Raw genomic sequence first — 19,302 nt, 5'->3', positions numbered from 1 at the left:
CCTGAGCCCTCCAATGTTTTGACTGAGACTAAGCAATGTTCCTACCCAGACTGTTGACTAAAGTATAATTGAACTGAATCCAAAAATCAACCCCCAAAGAAGTGAATATTCAAGTGTGGGCTTTAACATGAGTCTGGGACTGGGGAATATCGTGGCAGTGAAGAAAGAAGGTAAGTATTGAAATGGCAAAAAGGAGAACGAAAGAGAAATAAAACAGGGGATCATCTCCAATTTGGTGTGCTTAAAAGAAATATGCTGTCCAGTTACTCTGGGGGCAACTGGGAAGGAAGGGGAGGGGGGTAACACAATTATGGAGTTTAAAAATTGAACAAGTAAATATCTCTTCTTGGTTATTTGTTTTCTATACAAATTGTCATTGAGTGAAATGGAAAATCTTTTGTGTGGGGTACAAGATTCTCACTGCAAAGACTTGAGCCAATATTTCTAGTCTTTTTCTCATCCTTTAGAATATAATTTCTAAGAATCATAAAGATCACAGTGAATTTATTTTAGCTTGTGCTATTCTCAGGAAACAAAACATGCTCATGAAAGGGATTCTTAGGGAGTTTTGCTGCTTCCTTAGCTAGTTTATTTTTCCACAAGGACTCCTTGTTCAGCAGATGGGTTGATCCTCGGAATCAAATATTTAAGCTAGCAAATCCTTGTTCTTCTCCCCCTATACAGGTATCTCAGTGGCATGTCTGGATGCAATCACAAGTAAATGTGTTCTATCCTTGGGAAGGATCTCATCTCAATAGTGGGGGATGAAAAGTGTCACAATTTCTCAGAATAATCAAGCAATTTGTGGTCTCCATCACTTGCCTCCCCTCTCTTACCACCCTACTCATCTAGATATAAATTAGGGTGCCATAGACTGAATTAATTAACTGTACCTAAAATGACTATATGGATATTTATATACCTGTTTGCACATCACAAGATTTATATAAAAGTATAATTTAGTTGTGTATGCACACACATTTATTTGTGTGTGTGTATGTATAGGTACATAAGAAGAATAGATTTTTGAACTTTTCTTAACCAGACTTGTAAAATCATAAATACAGGGGAACTCTTGATTAGATATTTCTTCTGCAATTTCAGGTGGGTATCTTTACTGCAATTGATAATCTTAGTAAGTTTCTTAGAACAGAGCAAAGATAAGTGACTTGTCCAGGATCAGTATGCAGCTAATGTGATGAATAGTCTGCTAAATCATATACTTTGGAGAGTATGCTTGCTGATTACTTGCTGATTAATCATTCTCCTGATGATTCTACCTTAGGTCACTCCCAAATAGGATCATCATCTCACAGTGGCCACTCCTTTCTCTTTGTCTTTTTCTTTCTGTCCATCTTGAGCCCTGTGACAGTATTATCTACAATGATAGCTCCTACTATTATCTCTTTATTGATGATTTCCAAATCTATATATGTAAATAATTTCTCCCTGAACTACATCCCTGAATCTCTAATTGTATAATAGATACATCATTAATTTATCAAGACTTTATTAAATATTTACCATGTACCTGGCACCATAAAAGGCTTTAGGTATTTAAAGCAAAAAAAGAAAAAAAAATCAAAGAAATACCTGACTTCTAGGATCTTATAGCTACTTTATATTGGCCTTATACTCCTGGAAGGCAAGGGCTGTTGGATTTTTAAATTTGCTTCTCTAGCACATTTGATGATTGACAAATTTGATGGTACCTCAAATTCAATAAATCCCAAATAGCATTGAACATCTACTCCCCAATTTCTTATTTTTGTTGATGACACTACCTTTATAATCATAGCCTTAAAAACCTTAAAACAGAATAATCTTGAAAACTTGATAGAGAGTATGTTAGAAATGGAGTAAGATCTGAGTTCAAATCCAGTCTCAGAAGCTTGCTAGCTGTATGGTCTTGGATTACAACCAAGAATCAACTACCCAGTAAAATTGAACATAGTCTTTCGGGAATGAAATAGGGGGACATTCAAATTTTCCTGATGAAAAGACCAGAGCTGAAGAGAAAATTTAATTTTCCAATACAAGACTCAAGAAAAGAATAAAAAAGATAAACAGGAAGGAAACAATAACATGTTTTTCAACAAGGTTAAACTGTTTAGTTCCCTATAAAGGAAGATGGCACTTATAACTTGACAACCGCATTTCTTTAGGGCAATTAACATATATTTAGACAGTGGGTATAAATTGATGTTAATGTGATGATATAAAAAGTTGGGGGGAGTAAAAAAAAAGAATTTTACTGGGAGAAAAAGAAAGGAGTAGCAGAATAGGGCAAATTACATGATGTAAAGAGATACAAAAGGGTTATTGCAGTAGAGGGGGGGAAAGGGAGAGGGTGAACATTGTTTGAATCCTAATCTCATTGGATTTGATTCAAAGAGAGAATAGCATATACACTCAAATGGGTATAGAAATTTATCTTACCCCCATAGGGAAGGAGGAGGGAAAGGGAGGAAGAAAATTGAGAGGGAGTTGATAGAAGGAAGAGAAGATAGATCATTATTAGGAGAAAGGGGGAAAAAAAAGGATGTGATGCTGATAGAAGGGAGAGAAATTGAAGGAGGCAGTGATCAGAAGCAAAGCCCTGGTGAGGAGGGAAAGAGTGAAAGAAGGAAAACAAGTATAAATGGGGGGAAAACAGGATGAGGGAAGTACAGTTAATAATTATAACTATGAATGTGAATAGGATGAACTCTGCTATAAATTGGAAGCAGATAGCAGAGTAGATTAAAAACCAGAATCCTATAATATGTTGTTTATAAGAAACAGGGGCACCTAGATGGTACCATGAAAGGATACATTAAATTAATAAGAAACTAAATAATCTAATCTTAAAAAATAAGTGGGTCAAATAGCAAATCACAGAAACAACGTTTTCATCAAAGAGAATAACAATAATGAGACAATATGCCAAAATTTATGGGATGCAACCAAAGTAGTGCTTAAGGAAAATTTTATATCTCTAAATGTGTATAAGAATAAAATAGAGAAAGAGGAGATAGATAAATTGTGTATGTATCTAAACAAGATAGAAAAAGAACAAATTTTAAAATCTCCAATTAAATATCAAATTAGAAATTCTGAAAATCAAAGGAAAAATTTTAAAAAATTGAAAGTAAGACCACTGTTGAACTAAAAACCAAAATTGAAATCTGGTTTTGCATGTGGAATAGGAACCAATAAAGTTGATATATTTTTGGTTAATTTGATTTAAAAAAAGAAGGCAGAGCACTAAATTACCAGTTTCTAAAATGAATGTATGAATATTTACCAAAAATATAAATTGTCCAGATTAACGTAAGAGGAAATAAAATACTTAAACAATACCATTTAAAAAGGAAAAAGAAATTCAAAAAGCTATCAATGAACTCTTTAAGCAAAAAGTCCCAGTGCCAGATGAATTTACAAGTTAATTCTACCAAATAGTTAACAAACATTTAAATCCAATATTATCTAAACTATTAGGAAAAAATAAGTGAGGTAATCCTACTAAATTCCTTTCATGACACAAAAACAGTGTTGATATCTAAAACAGGAAAAGCTAAAACAGAGAAAGAAAATTATATTCTAATTTCTTAAAGAATATTGACGTAAAAATTTAAGTAAAATATTAGCAAAGAGATATCCAACATTTTATCATGTGGACAAAACACCATGTCTAAGTGGAATTTATACCAGAAATGAAAAACTGGTTTAATATTAGGAAAACTCTCAGCACAATTGGCTATATATCAATAACAAAATTAACAGAAATCATGATTATTTCAATTGGTACAGAAATTATTTTGACAAAATACAGCACCCATTCCTATTTAAAAAGAAAAAGATTAGAGAATATAGGAGTCAATGGAATTTTCCTGAAAATGAAAAGTAGCATCTATTTAAAAACATCAGCAAACATTATATGTAATGGGGATAAGCTAGAAGCTTTCCCAATAAGATCAGTATAACCATTATCACCACTGTTATTCAATATTGTATTAGAAATGTTGTCTATAGCAATAAGATAAGAAAAAGAAATTGAAAGAATTAGGCAATGAGGAAATAAAAGTATTCCTCTTCACAGTTGATTTGTTGGTATATTTAGAAAATCCTAAAAAATCAACTAACATCAACTCTAATAGATTTAGCTCTTCTCAGGAATAAAGGATACATTACAATTCCAAGAGAATCATGATAGAAAATGCTATTCACATCCAGAGAAAGAACTATGGAGCCTGGATGAAAAATGAAGCATATCATTTTCATTTGTTTTCCTCTTTCTCGTGGTTTTTCCCTTTTATTCTGATTATTCTTTCACCACATGAATGATATGGAAATATGTTTAACATGATTGTATACATATCAGTTTGCTTGCTATCTTGAGAAAGGAAAAGGAAGGGGGAAAAAACTTGGAATTCAAAAATCTTTTTTTCCCTTCCCACAGAGGCAAATGGGGCTAGAAGCCCACTCAGCTAGAAAGTATTAAATGTCTGAGGTCACAACTGAACTCAGGTTCTCCTGACTTCAGAGTTGGTGCTGTATCCACTGTGCCACCTAACTGCCCCAGGAATTCAAAATCTTATAAAAATGAATGGTGAAATCTATCTTTTCATATAATGGGAAAAATGAAATAATATGAAGTGGAAAAAAATAAACCACATCATAGGAAACTCTTTAAAAAATTGGACTGGACTTAAAAATAGAGATCTTAAATCATTAAATTAAATTTAATTGTGTGTGTGTGTGTGTGTGTGGGTGAGAGAGAGAGAGAGAGAGAGAGAGAGAGAGAGAGATTAAAGTCAAAACTCATAATATGGCACTGCCTCATGTAGTGGTGGCAGGGGGAAGGCAGGGCAAGGTAAGAGTTCACACCTGCCCAACATCTGGAAGTTTCCTACTTTAATGGATTATTTTTGCTAACAAGGTGCTAAGCTGAGACTTGTAGAGGAAGGAGGGGGAAAGGAGGAAAATGAACAGGATCCATGAATGGCTTTTTTAACCCTTGTCTCTCTAACTTCCTCCCTCCCCCTCGATCTCTCTCTCTCTCTCTCTCTCTCTCTCTTTCTCTCTCTGTGTGTCTCTGTGTATGTGATTCTATATTTGTATCACTCTCTCCCCCTCTGTGTGTATATGTTATATATTTACATATATTTATATACATCTTTCTTTCTTTCTTTTTTCTTTCCTTCTTTTTTTTCTTTCCTTCTTTCTTTCCTTCTTCTTTCTTTCTTTCTTTCTTTCTTTCTTTCTTTCTTTCTTTCTTTCTTTCTTTCTTTCTTTCTTTCTTTCTTTCTTTCTTTCTTTCTTTCTTTCTTTCTTTCTTTCTTCCTTTTTTTCTTTCTACCTACCTACTTACCTACCTATCTATCTATCTGTCTATCTATCTATTCCCAACTCTGACACTGCTTAATTATGTCACCAGGATTAAATTATATGGTTTCTCTGAGTCTTGGTTTCCTTAACTACAAATTGAGGATAATAATATCTTGACTAACAAAATCATAGGGTTTTTGTGACAGAGGAGCTTTATAAAATATTGATATATACAAATAAGATTTACTAATAACAGAGAAAACAGAACAACTCAAATCTTATTTTTGTTTATATTATCTCTATTAAAGAAAATTGTGTTAGAATTGGGAAGGGAAGTAAACTGACAATTGTTAAAGAAATGGATGATTTAGCTAGGTGAGAATGTTTGGGAGGTGTGTCTCTAGTGGATTTCCATAGGGCTCTGTTCTCTAATTTCCAACCCTGAAAAGAAGTGACCAGTCTTAAGTGCTTCCCCTTTCCCATCCTTTATGTGTAAACTTGACTAGGGTAAGGTCATAGATAGCATAATCAAGAAATAATCCTATTACATAATACCTCTAAAGTTTAGCCCTTGGTAAATACTGGTAGCACAAATTGCAAAATTAAAAAAAATAAGAGAAACATAATTGTCATATTTAGCATTTATTGGATTTTCATTCAGAAGAATAATTAGACTTTCCTCCCCAACTCCCTTTTCTTGAAGCTCCAGCTAACATGAGCAGGACCAAAAGACACGGCAATTTACTCAAGAGCCACTTTTGGTTCAATATGAAGAATAGCCATAGACAGTTTTGATAAACATCCTGGTCCTAGAGATTCCTGACTACAGATCGGAGGAGGACTTTATGGAATATTGTGAGAGAAGGCTCCCGCATAAGGAAAGAGGTTAGAATAAGGAGCTTTAGAATTGCCTCCAACTCTTCTGAGGCAGCAGAGTTATGTATTGGATAAAATGAGGGGCTTAGAATCAAATCCAGCCTCAGAAACTTATTAGGCTTGTGACCCTGAGTATGTCATTTAACCTAGGGCTCAGTTTCCTCAGTTGTACAATGGGAATAATAGGAATGGCTACATTTTAAAGAGGATTAAATGAAAAATCAGTAAAAGACTTAGCATAAGTCCTAGCCTAGGAGGAGCCTAATAAATGCTTATTTCCTTTGGCCTTCACCCCTTTTCCATGTTTTTATGTATATGTGATTTGTACTTTGATTCATCTCCAGATTACTATGGGACTCTACAAGAAGACCGGGTGGGCTTTCTCTTGTGACCTCTCAACTTTCGCTACAACATAAAAAATATTACGCTAGACTGATTTTCTTGAGAAAAAGAGTAATTTATTCATTCATCTCTTAAAGAACGAGGAGCATTCCTCGTGTCAGATTTTAAGATGTCTGCATGTTTAAGCAGCCCCTGATTTTTAGGGTCTCATAGTTCAGGGCAGCATGAGCGACCGTGAACGTTAATTAATTGCAGCCAGTGAGCCAGGATGGAAAAGAGAGCGCTGCTGACTCTCAGCAATAGGCCTGTGTGCTTGGCAGCCCAACCACGCCGTATTCCATTGCTATGAGGTATGGAAACTGTACTATGAAATGCCCATTACTCATCCCCTGGGCTCCAGACACACAGTCCTATCAGAAAGAAGCCATTCTGAGGAATGGGAGGGAGGGAAGGGGAGACCAGGGGATGCATTTAAGGTTTGCACATTATTTTGAATAGCTTCTTTCATTGACTTTCCCTTGACTTTTAAAATTAGTGAGGACATCAGGCCTTGGAGGAAATAGCAAACAGCAAATCTCTGTGCCTCTGCTCTTGGGTGAGTCTGGGCTCGACTCGGTGCTTGAACCTCCCTATGAATCACGGTCTGTTTCTCATTACTCTCCACATGTGGCCGCGGCTGGGCTTTGTTCAGTGATTTCTGGCCATTTTGACTGGATGGAGATTGTGTTGTTTTATGCTGCCCAGATTCTAGAGAGGAGAACTGTCACTGCCGCCACCCAAGGAAGAGCAATTTTGGAAATGAGAGGTTCTATTGAGTGATTTCCCGGGTGACCTATTCCAGGATAAAAGGAAGTGAATCCAAGTGTGTCCCTGGGCCTGACTACTGTACTTAACTCACCCAGGAATCAAATCTGAGAGATCAAACGTCACTCAGCTGTCAGGAAAGGAGAAGGCTCCATTAGAAGAACACATTGCAGCTAATTCTGTTGTCCACCCTGAGTCCTGGGAAGGGGACAACTCATTCATCTCAATAACACTCACGTTTCTCTGCACTGCCGCTAACTAAACCGGAGTAGCCACTTTTACTGACCAAGTAACATGCAAACTGATCTCACACACACACACAGCTTAATTAATTTCATGTTGAAAATATGCTAATTCCTTGGATTCATGGTATTTATTTCTCATTGTGTGGCCAGAATAAGTTGGCCAAATGGCAAATAAGCTGAGAAAAGTTTAAAAAGGATAAACACTGGCACATGGTAGAAAATGGCATTGGCTCAACGGCCACGTGATCCAGATTCAAACCCCATCTCTGATTTTTCTTTACCTGTGACCCTGAACAAGTGCTTATCTTAGAATCAAAGCTCAGAGATTCCCAGCTGGAGCGAGCTTCAGAAATGATTGGTCAAACTGCCTCGGGGCTCCTGCCATTACACTATACTGTCACTGATAGCTTGACCCAGTCACTCATATAGCTTCAACAATGGCATAGGTATATGCAGATGTATGTATGTGCACGTACATATTGCACACATATGTACATGTTACATGTGCTTATTTAGAAGACTATTTATAGATAAATATATAAACACATAATATGTTTATATACATACTGCATATAGTATATACATAAATATATACACATAAATATACATATACATAACATAAATATACATATACATTTTATTACATATATAACATAAACAATGTATGCACAGAGCACATGTGTATGTATATATACACACATATGCATACATATCCACATACCTACACACATATAAATCATGTGTATATATATACATGTATATTTTATGTATGTATGTATGTTTAGGTATATATTTTATGGATGTGTACATGCATGTATGTGTATATGTGTATAGGCATATACAGGTATATTTTATGTGTGTATGCATATATGTATAGGTATATTTTCATATATGTAGATATTTTCCCTCTAATTATATTCTTCCCCAGACTAGATCATGGGCAGTTAGGTAGTATAGTAATTAGAATTCCATTTCTGAAGTCAGGAATTACTCATTTTCCTGGATGCAAATCTAGTCTGATACTAGCTGTGTGATCCTGGACAAGTCATTTAATTCTGTTTGCCTCCATTTTCCATCTGTAAATTGAGTTGGAGAAGGAAATGGCAAATCACTCCTGTATCTTTGCCAAGAAAACCCCAAATGGGGTCACAACTGAAATGATTTAAAACAATAGATTATACAAAGAAGACCCTTTTATATCTCGTCAGACCGGAATAGATACTAGTGAAATATTTGCACTGGATTCCAAGGTACAATTTTGCCAAGAACTGCCCTCTATTTCTGGGTTCCAACAGTGATTTCATTCGGTGACTTATCATACCTCCTCTCCCCCTCCTTTAATGAGCTCCCAAGAATTTCTGGGATGGGGATAGTTCATTATTTATGGTAGGAATTGATTAATGTTATCCACTGTCTGGCTGCCACAGTACTTCCAACTAGGGTCCTAGAATCTCTATGAAAGCTGATTAGAATTGAGTTAGAAGCCACAGAATAAGCCTATTTTAGCTTTCTCGCTAGTTGGTAAGCTGTCTGCAGACAGGAATTGTGTGTGTATGTGTGTGTGTTTGTGTGTGTTCAAATGCATATGTATATTTATATATTTTTCTGTGTATACATAAATGTGAACATACATATATATTTGCCATTTATGTTTATATGTATGTATATAAATACATGCACACACACACTCACATATGCACACATGTATATATTTGTTTCTTAGAGAAAGCCAAAATTATGAAATTTTTCATAGGGCTACATGAACAATCTCTCCATAACAGTGGGGGTCCAGGCAAGGCAGATAGGAAGAGACACTTGGAGACTGATGGGAAATATGGGAAAAGAAAAAAGAGGAGCTCATAGGAGGTCCTTAATCTAGAAGTTTCCTATTTTGACAAAACATTTTTGTTAATTAGATGCTAATCTCTGTTGCTTTCATGCTTTTGAAAGATTAAAAACGTTCTCCACATTTTCTAAATAGGCAGTCCTGCCGTCAGGTCTTGCCCTTCCCTTCCTAGTTAAGACTGCCCCCACAGCATTTGGGACAGTGTCTTGAAACTAATAAGTTTAATATATATTTGTGGAATGAATGGTGTGTGATTATTCACTTGTTGGATTATATTATCATCCTTGGGTCTGTTTGTTCTTCTCAACTGAAAGAATGAAAAAGCAACAAATTCCTTGCTAAAATATACTAGAAAATACGAGACAGGGAACATTTTTTACTAACATTTAGTTGCCTAAATTTAAATGTAAAAGAGTAGTGATTGTTGCCCATCCAAAGTCTTTGGAGTTCAAACACAATACCAGAAACCAATCATGCTATATCAACTGGATTAGCCCCACAAATAACACACATTTGAAGAGGAATTCCAATTCAACTGAGTGATACAAGATCAACAGGAGTGATTTCATAAGCCATTTAACATAATCCTTTCAAGTTTTCTTTTCTTTTTTTCTTTTTAAGGGGAATATACCAAATATGAAGGCGCATACAATCCAACAACCACGGTAGCATTTCCCAGGATTCCATAAAAAGATGGAGCCTAAATAATCCCAGCTCTCAAATCCTATGGGCTGTTTAATACTTTTAACCCAGACTCAACAGACCCTCTAGGAAGCCCTCTCCTCTTCTAATAATGTAACCCAAGTTTTCCAGAACACAGAAATTAAAACACATTTCGCATGGGAGAGTTTCCCCAAGGGTGGCTCATTTTCATATAGGAAATCAATCTGCATCACTGATGATATCATTCAAATCAGAAGACACAATGTGGTTAGGAGGTAATTTAGTTTTCTGCTGAAGCAATTTGAAACTTGTTCTGATTTGTGATTTTCATTTTGTTTGTTAATGAAAAAAATTAATGAGCAATGTTACTGGAAATACAACTCATCAAAGCATTGGCATTATTAAATATGTTTGCAATATACTGTACACGATGTTGATTGCCCAGCCAGAGCCAAAGCTCAATCTGGAGCTGGAGCAAGGGCCTCGGCCACGCAATGGGAATGGGTCCACCCCACGGCTCCAGAAACCAGACAACTTGGAGAAGGGGCTCTCTAGCACATACCTTTGCATTGATTTGTATTTTTGTCAAGAATTGCCTTTGTGGAAACAATTTTTCCATACCTATGGGAGGAAAAAAAAAGGACATGTCATTACAACTTTCCTTTACATTCCAGAGAATAAATTCAATGCAGATGCTTCCAATATTTTGTTCAGATCATCAACACATGTGCAGAGACAACAAACAATTTAGGGGGGAAAAAAAAACAAAACAATGTGCTAAGCTGTCACACCTGGATGACCCCTTTTAACTAGTTTTTACAGCTTAGGAATGTGCTTCATAAAGTTTGTCTTGGGCTGAGCCTTTAAAAAGTCAACATGCCAGGTCTTTTGGGGGGAAAGGGGTGGTTAAGTATAGTTGTATAGCCCTGGAAGCAAAATAAGGGATGGCTGGCTACTTTTTTGTACAGAAAACTACTTAACTGATTTTTTTTTTTTTAATTTCAAATTCATCTGTAAACACTTGCAAAAATAAGGCAGACAAGCATGGAGAAATTTTTAAAACAAAATCAAGTGACCACATATAGATAATACTCAGAAACTACAATTGTTATTAACAATAGCTATAATTATGATAGCAGTGATAGGTTTAATATAGTCATGTTAACATTTTGGGTTCTAAAAACCTTCAGCTCTTTGGCTTGACCTCTGGAATTTTTAAATCTATGAGTCAAAGAAGTTTTTTTGTTTTTTTTTTTTAATGGCAGTTTATGGCAGTCAAAGAAATTCTGATCCAAGAATAAATAAATGATAATCCTATTATACTCTTCCAAAGTCAGACCGCATTAAGAGCATGGTATTTAGTTCTGGGGTTTTGGTTTTGGGAAAGACAGCGATAAGCTAAAAAGAGCATGTCCAGTGGAAATCAGGCAGAATGGGCAAGGAGCAGATGAAGTTGGGTCAAAACAATAAGGATCCTCAGCTTATAGAAACATTATGAGGCAGGAGACACATACTGTTTGGTCCCAGAAATTCAGGGGGTTACATTGCAAAGAAACAGATTTAAGCTTGGGGTAAAAATAAACAAACAAACAACAACAACAACTACAACAAAACACTTGTCAATATTTAGAGCTGCCCCAAAGTGGAATGAACACCATTTGGAGAGAGTATGCTCCTATTGCTTGAGGAAAGGAAGCAAGAAGGTCATTGTAAGTCGTTGTAGCTTTCTACTCTTTTATCTAGTATGGTTTGGAGTAAACTGATCCGGGATCAATTTCGAATTCCTTCAACCTACAACCTTAAACTTGCCCAAGAAGTATAAGACCATATTACAGCTCTCAGAAGCATCCATGTCTTAATCGGCCTTTTTGTCTATATTAAGTTCAGATACTCGGCTCAACTTTTCAAACCACTTGGCTGGCATTACTAAGCCACTGATTCAAAAACCAATGTGCTTCTTTTAGGCAGGGAACTCATAGGGAAATGATTCCCCTCCTTGACCTCCTCCCCCATATTTTCCAAAGGAAACTTGGCGAAGCATCTTTCGGAAGTGAATGGAATCCCTCAGCAGGAAAATGTTGCAACCTTCTAGGCAATAATTCTGCCTAGAAATTCATCACCGCAGATGTTTTGACCTCATTACAAATCTCACTATGGCTATCGACCATAAGAAAGAGGAAAGAAGGGATGCCCTAAGACTGAATTTACTCTGCAGAATAAGTAAAACTCATGTTGCATACAGAGACTGAGGACCCAGTACCTCTGCTGCTTATTTCCTGTTTGATGAGGACTGAAACAATCCAACACTATGGGCTTCAGTTTCCTATCAGTAATATTAAGCTATTACACAAGGTAACTTTACTAACTCTTAAGTTTGTAATTTCCTAAAATTTCTTCTCCCTATATTTCTGGTACCTCTATACTCAGTAAATCAGTAAGCATTTATTGAGCACCGACTATTTGCCAGATACTAAGTTGGGGATATAAAAAGAGGAAAAGGTTAGTATCAGTTCTCATGGAGTTTATAGTAGCTTTATTACCAGAGATGAAAGATTTTAGGCACTAGATAAAATGAACATCATATAGGAAACCTTATGCTAGGACCTCTTCCCTGCCTAAGGTTCTTGATGCTCATTAGTATGCCAGCCAGAGATGGTCAAGGCAGAGAAGGAGTCCAAGTTCATGTAATTTGTCTTTATGCCTGCTATTCTTTACAGCCCAATGAAAAAGTTAGAGTAGGAGAGGGAGTTGAAGATATTACCTAAACTGATGACTTAGGATGGTATTTGCATTTCTTATAATAACCTAGATATATCCCTCATCAGTTTCTAGGATCTGGAGAGAGAAATGAAGCAATTTAGAGAATATACAGATTCTAGGTGGGTGTTTTTTTTTTGGGGGGGGGGGGATGGATTCTAGATTCCTTTGGCAGAGAGAAAAAAGCCTAGAGACCTCTTCTTAAAATAATGTTTTTAAATGCAAAAAATAAGACTACAAAAGCAATCATATAGTTATTAAAATTTAATTTAAAAAATCAAGATTGCAGATCTTAAGCTAAGAATCCTTTCATTATCTCAAGGTGCTTAATGTTTTTTTCTCCCCATTCCCATTCCAATTCCTCTTCCCTTTCTCTAAACCAAACCCTTTAATTTTAGAGATGAGAAAATAATATATGACAGATTTGGCATCAAAGGCCTTGGGTTAGAATACTGGTTCTGTTCCTCATCTCTCTATAATTTTGGGTAAGTCTATAGGCCTCAGTCTCCCTATCTGTAAAATGGGGGGGTAATCAATCAGATGATAGATATCTCAGATTCTTTTCAGTTCAAATCACATGATCCCATGATGTCCAGAATGAATTGACCAAAATCACAAAGGTAGTCAATGACACAACCAGGTTTTAAACCAAATCGTTATCAAGAGTGATTGGCCACAAATCCAAGAAAAATGTGCCTTCGTCCCCAGGATTTCTATGACTACAAAATGAGTTGGCTGGCATAGTCATTAGATCCAAAATTTAGAGCTGGAAAAGACCTTGGAGACTCCCTCATCTTACAAATGAGGAAACAGACACAGGAATAAGTCACGCCTTTGGGTCACCAGGTGAACCCGTGGCCCTGATTCCAAATCCAGTGCCTTTAGCACAGACAATAAAGCAATCATCAGCATTGTTTGACTCCTTGCAGAATACTCACTATAAATGGAACAGAAGTTTGAGACATCACACATGATTTTGAGTTACTTACAGCCTTTCCATCCAACCAGTACAAATGGCTAATTTGCCTTGGGTAATGGGACAAGTCTCCATTTGCAAAGCTACATGTATCTCAAAGAGGGTGGCTGGGAAGGCAGGGAACTCTCCTTCTGAAACATTTTTTCTTGCCTAAGGGCACCGACAACATGACAGGTTACATGTAAGGTAAAAATTCAAGAGTAAAAATAAAAATAAAAATTATACCTCTCTCAATACAAGCCGACACACTTATAACAAGATCCATCAGAGCCATTTAAAAATATTGTCCAGCTTTGGCTACAATGAACTGCATTATAGCTACTGTCTTTAGAAAAAGTCAGGAACCTCACATTTCTTCCTGAATACTTGTATGCTTTGGAAAATGGTGATTTAGCTGTTATGGGTAACTCCCTCCACTGATGCTTGATGGATAGTCCTTGATAATTGATGGAGTTGAAAAATTCAGGACTCTTTGGACAAGCTGGAAATTAATCTTTCCTTTCTTAGCTAGGCTCTTCTCTAGGCAGGAGACATATAGTCTATCAGCAGGCCCATACTTGCAATAATCTGCTGGTGGGTCAGCTTGCCATGGGTCTCTTTCCACCCCAGTCTATCTTCAGCTTTCAAAATGATATTCCTAAAGCATGGATCTGATCATGTTAGACCACTCTCCTTTGCCTCCATGAAACAAACTGTAGTAGCTCCCTAGTGCCTCTCAAATGAAATGTAAAATCTGCTATTTGACTTTTAAAGCCTTCCATAACTTGAATCCTTACTAACATCCCAATGTTATTATACCTTATTTACTCATTCTTATATGCCTTGTGATCAGGAGACACTGGTCATCTAGCTGCTCTATTCATGTAGCCCTGCATCTCTCTAACTGAACATTTTCACCAGCTATCCTTATCTACAAGTCTCATTTTCTTTATCAGTGTCTTCCTTCAAATTTCAGCTAACTTTCCCAGTTTGCCTTAATCTTTGTGCCTTTCCTCTGAAACTATCCCTAATGTCTGTCTCTGTCTCTCCATATACATATATGCATGTGTGTATATTTATGTCTCTCTATATACATATACATGTGTGTATATTATGTTTATATATATGTTTACTTCATTTATGTTTATATACATATACATACGTATATATACATATTTATATCTCTATATATACATATACATGTGTGTATATAATGTATATCTATCTATATCTATATCTATAAAACAAAAATTCAAGACTGAAAACAAAAAAAAATCTAGTTTTACATCAATGACTTAAGCTTAGATAGGAATATAGAAAGATAGGGATAGGGATATGATTTGATTTACATAGTTGTCTCTATGTTGAGCTCCTTTTGATCTCCTTGAGAAAAGGGGCTTAGTTTTGCCTTTCTACGTATCCTGGGCCTTAACATAGTGTTTAGTACATGGTAGAAACTTACTAAATTCTTGTTGCTAGACTGACTGATGTAATTTCATTTGGGAATCCTTGGTTTCAGCCCACCTATGTTTCTCTTGTCCTTTGGGCAACCCTCAGAACAAATGCAGAGCTAGAGACTGGGCCTGAGATTTTGTTTTTGTTATGATTGGGTGTGAATTGAGCTTGAGAGACACAGAGCTGCCCAGAGTTGTCAATATTATTCTTTCCTCCAGTCATTGGAGTCTAGCAGCAAGACCAAGATTGAGACAACTGGCAATGGCCCAGGCTGCAGTGGGGTTCCTCGGCCTTTCTGAATTAAGGTCTTTCCCAGGTCTCATTTTGTCTGAGGTCACACCCATTAAATGAGTAAGATCTGGGTATGAATTAAGACAAAAGATGGCCCTATTTGCCCTCCCAAAGATAGCAGTGGGAAGGGAAGACCCTCAGAGTTTCTGACTAGAACAGAAAACAATAGCTATATGCAAGCGCTGTACTGGCATAGGAGAAGGGGAAAAGAATAAGTATTTATATCTTGTTTTTATACATATTTATGTTTGATTCTTCATGATCCCATAAGCAAAAATATTGGTGTGGTTTGCCATTTCCTTTTCCAGTTCATTTTATACTAGTAAGCATCTGCATCTGGATTTGAACTCAACTTTTCCTGACTCCAGGCCCAGAGCCCTAACTTCTGTACCACCAGCTGCCACATAGGGAACATCTGGAACACAAAACTTTTGCTATCAGTTCAGGTTAATACTATTTCTGTCAGTGATGGTATGGAGAGGTTAAGTGATGGTGCCCAGGGTCATACCCAGCTAGGGCAAAGTTGAATCTTAGTGGTCCTGTTTTAGAAGTCAACTTTCTAACCATTAAGCCTTATTGTCTCTAAACAATATAAATATAACTGCATAAAAATGTTTGTCATGGAGCTTAGGGGAAGATAATAAAGAAAGACTTTCAGATGGTGAAAGTTTTCAGACACCCACCAAGGGTTTATTAAACTATAACTGTGTACAGTCTGTGTATACTGTATACAGACCGTGTACATATGCCAAGGACATGTACAGTGTACATGCACTCATATTTGTTCCTACGTGTGTGTCCATGTACACACACAAAGTAGATGGGCAGAATGGAAGGCTCCTCCAAGACATCCTAGTAAGAATCCCTCAGATAATGAGGCTTGATGAGAATATGTGATTTGCTCAAAGAAATGCACACGGCGAGTGCTTTCAAAGACTCAAATCCAGAACCTCTGACTCAAAGGCCAGTGATCTCCTCCATGCCATTAGTGTTTAAATCTGCTTTCAAGGTCATTGATAGAGGACATGTATATCGAGTCTAGTAAAAAAGCATGAGGTGAAATCCTCTGAAAATAGGTGTGTATTCATCACACACACACACACACACACACACACACACACACACAGATTGACTCATACCTCTTGTTTCCAGTCAGGTTAATATATCCTCTGAATTTCCTGAAGCCAAGTTAGACACGATACATGTCTACAATGCGATACTGAGCCACAGAGGGCTTGTCACAGAAAGGAAGGGATGACACAGTTTCTACACAATCTAGGCCCTGGACAGGAGGATTTCATTTCATGGTTCAGTGACAATCTTCTGCATCCAAACCCATTTCATAAATTGAGAATATGAGCTATGCTGAGAAAGGGCTGAGCGACCACTTGGTTATTGAGCCACATCTGAGCAGCCTCTACTGGGAAAAAAGGGGGGATGTTTATGCATGGCTGCTATTTCATTCTTCGTGCCCTACAAAGTCAACAATTGAGGTGAGTGAATAAAGTTGTCTCATTAGGGGGAAAAAAAGAAAAGGAATAGACAGATGGATTGACAGGCTTGAACATCTCACTATTTTGCCTCTAAATGTGTACACACAACATCAAACCCACTATGCTGGGGATACACAGGTGAAAAACAAAAGCAGCACACACACACACACACACACACACACACACACACACAGATAACACAGATTAGAGCCTGTAGCAGACCTATGGTTTCAAGGTGTGGCAAACACTTGCTGATGAATGAGTGTATATAAGCCCTCATTCTCCAATTTAATAATAGCTGGGACAGTGAGAGATAAAAAATGTTATTCCAAGTCACATACTATTATATTTGTCAGATGGACTCAATTACAGTTCTTCCTAGCTTCCAGGAGAGCTCTCTGTTTACTATAATAAGTTCTTTTCACTATCTACCTCCATCCCTCCTTCCCTCTCTCTCTTTCATACATCTATCTATCCATCTATCGATCCATCCATTTAACTATTCTATCTAAATATACATATATTGTGATATATATATATATATATATAGTTATATAGATATGCACAAACATGTAGAAATATATTCACACTTTTATATATACATAATTAATACATAGATGTATGTGTATGTATATATTTGTATATATATATCCTATAGCATATATGTGTCTATATGTATATATATCGATATATATATATACATATATATATCGATATATATATCGAGAGAGAGAGAGAGAGAGAGAGAGTTGAATGAGAACTTTTAAAGCTTCTGAAGTAAAAGTACCTTGTGGTAACAAACTTCATAGACTTTGTAAAACATGGAGAAAAGCATGAGAGACAAACATAGAGAGAAAGCAGGAAACACTTATGAACTCTCAGCACCAGGAGGGGCTTTAGAAACCTTTTGATTATATTCTTCCCTGAACAACAATCCCTCTGCACAACACACAACATATACATACATACATGCTTACAGAAATACACACATATAGTATATGCACACATAAATATAACATTTGTGAATATGTACACATATACTTATCTGTGGATATACATATACATATTTGCACATGCATTTGACATGTATCTATGATGTGCAGGTTCACAGGACACACATTGTGCATATATGTATGCCTATAGAATGATAAATGACAAATTTATTTCTATCATATATATTTATCTGATCTATCTTCTATCAATCAATCCACCATCCATCCATTCATCTATATATCGATGTATTTATTTATGCTTGTATATATGTATACAGCTATTGCTGAATTATCATTTAAACAATTTTATTGCAACTTGAAAACTCTACTGAAGGGATACCTGTTAATTCCAAGGCATATCAGGAGAGACAGGGAGAGAGAAGGGGAAAAGAGGAAAGAGAGAGAGGGAAAGAGAGAGAGAAAGAGAGAGAGAGTGAGGAAGGGAGGAAGGAAGAGGGCACTGTTTTATTAATTAGGTCATAATTAGGTTTCTAATATAACTTTAGTTCCCAACTTACCAGAAACAGGAAAAAAAATAATAAAATTAAAGAAATGGTTGCTAAAAGGTCCTAAGAACAAAGCACAAAATATATTTGGAAGAGTCTGGGAACCTAGAATCAAAAAAATTCAAGCAAGATGGTAAAGGAACTTAAGTTCATGCTCCATGAGAACTAGTTTGTGAAAGACACTATGGATGTTGAGTTTAGAGAACAAAAAACTAAGGGGGTCATTGGATCTATAGTGATAATGATGATGATGTCAAGTGTTTAGATATTAAACACGTATTACACAGGGAAACAAATGTTTTAGTGCAGTTTTAAGCTTTAATAATGAATACTTTTGGGGCTACCCTGTATTTGTACTGCTTGGACTCAGAGTTGGACTTCAAAGCTCAATTCAGTAATTATCTCCTAAATGAAGTTCTTTGACCTCTTCATGTACTAATATATCTCCCACAAAATGTATTCTCTATTCATTTATTCATTCAAGAATTCATTAATTTATTGTGTATGTGTGTCTTCCACAAACTGATTCTCACGGAGCATGAGCTTGATCTCCTTCACCATCTTGCTTGAATTACTTTGATTCTAGGTTCCCAAACCCTTCAAAAATAGTTTGTGTTTTGCTCTTAGAAACTTCTATTAACCATCTCTTTTTATTTTTTTTCCGTTTCTGGTATGTTGGAAGCTAAAGTTACATTAGAAACCTTATTATGATCTGATTAATAAAACAGTGCCCTGGATGTCAAAAGTCCCATGTTCTAGTCCCAATG

The 19,302-nt window shown here is 36.2% G+C and overlaps 1 protein-coding gene across 11 annotated transcripts in view; it reads right to left on the bottom strand.

Annotated features, from left to right (window-relative positions):
* Positions 1-19,302, bottom strand: part of RBMS3 (RNA binding motif single stranded interacting protein 3) — a 1,441,154-nt gene that overhangs the window by 482,139 nt on the left and 939,713 nt on the right. For all 11 annotated transcript variants that reach the window (XM_031938176.1, XM_031938175.1, XM_031938179.1 and 8 more), the window contains one exon: positions 10,649-10,707. In XM_031938176.1, coding sequence (XP_031794036.1) covers positions 10,649-10,707 — 59 coding nt within the window. The remainder of the gene's footprint in view (positions 1-10,648; positions 10,708-19,302) is intronic.

The sequence above is a fragment of the Sarcophilus harrisii genome, chromosome 5 (assembly GCF_902635505.1).
Source record: "Sarcophilus harrisii chromosome 5, mSarHar1.11, whole genome shotgun sequence".
Classification (NCBI taxonomy): domain Eukaryota; kingdom Metazoa; phylum Chordata; class Mammalia; order Dasyuromorphia; family Dasyuridae; genus Sarcophilus; species Sarcophilus harrisii.
This window is presented reverse-complemented; position numbering and strand designations above follow the sequence as displayed.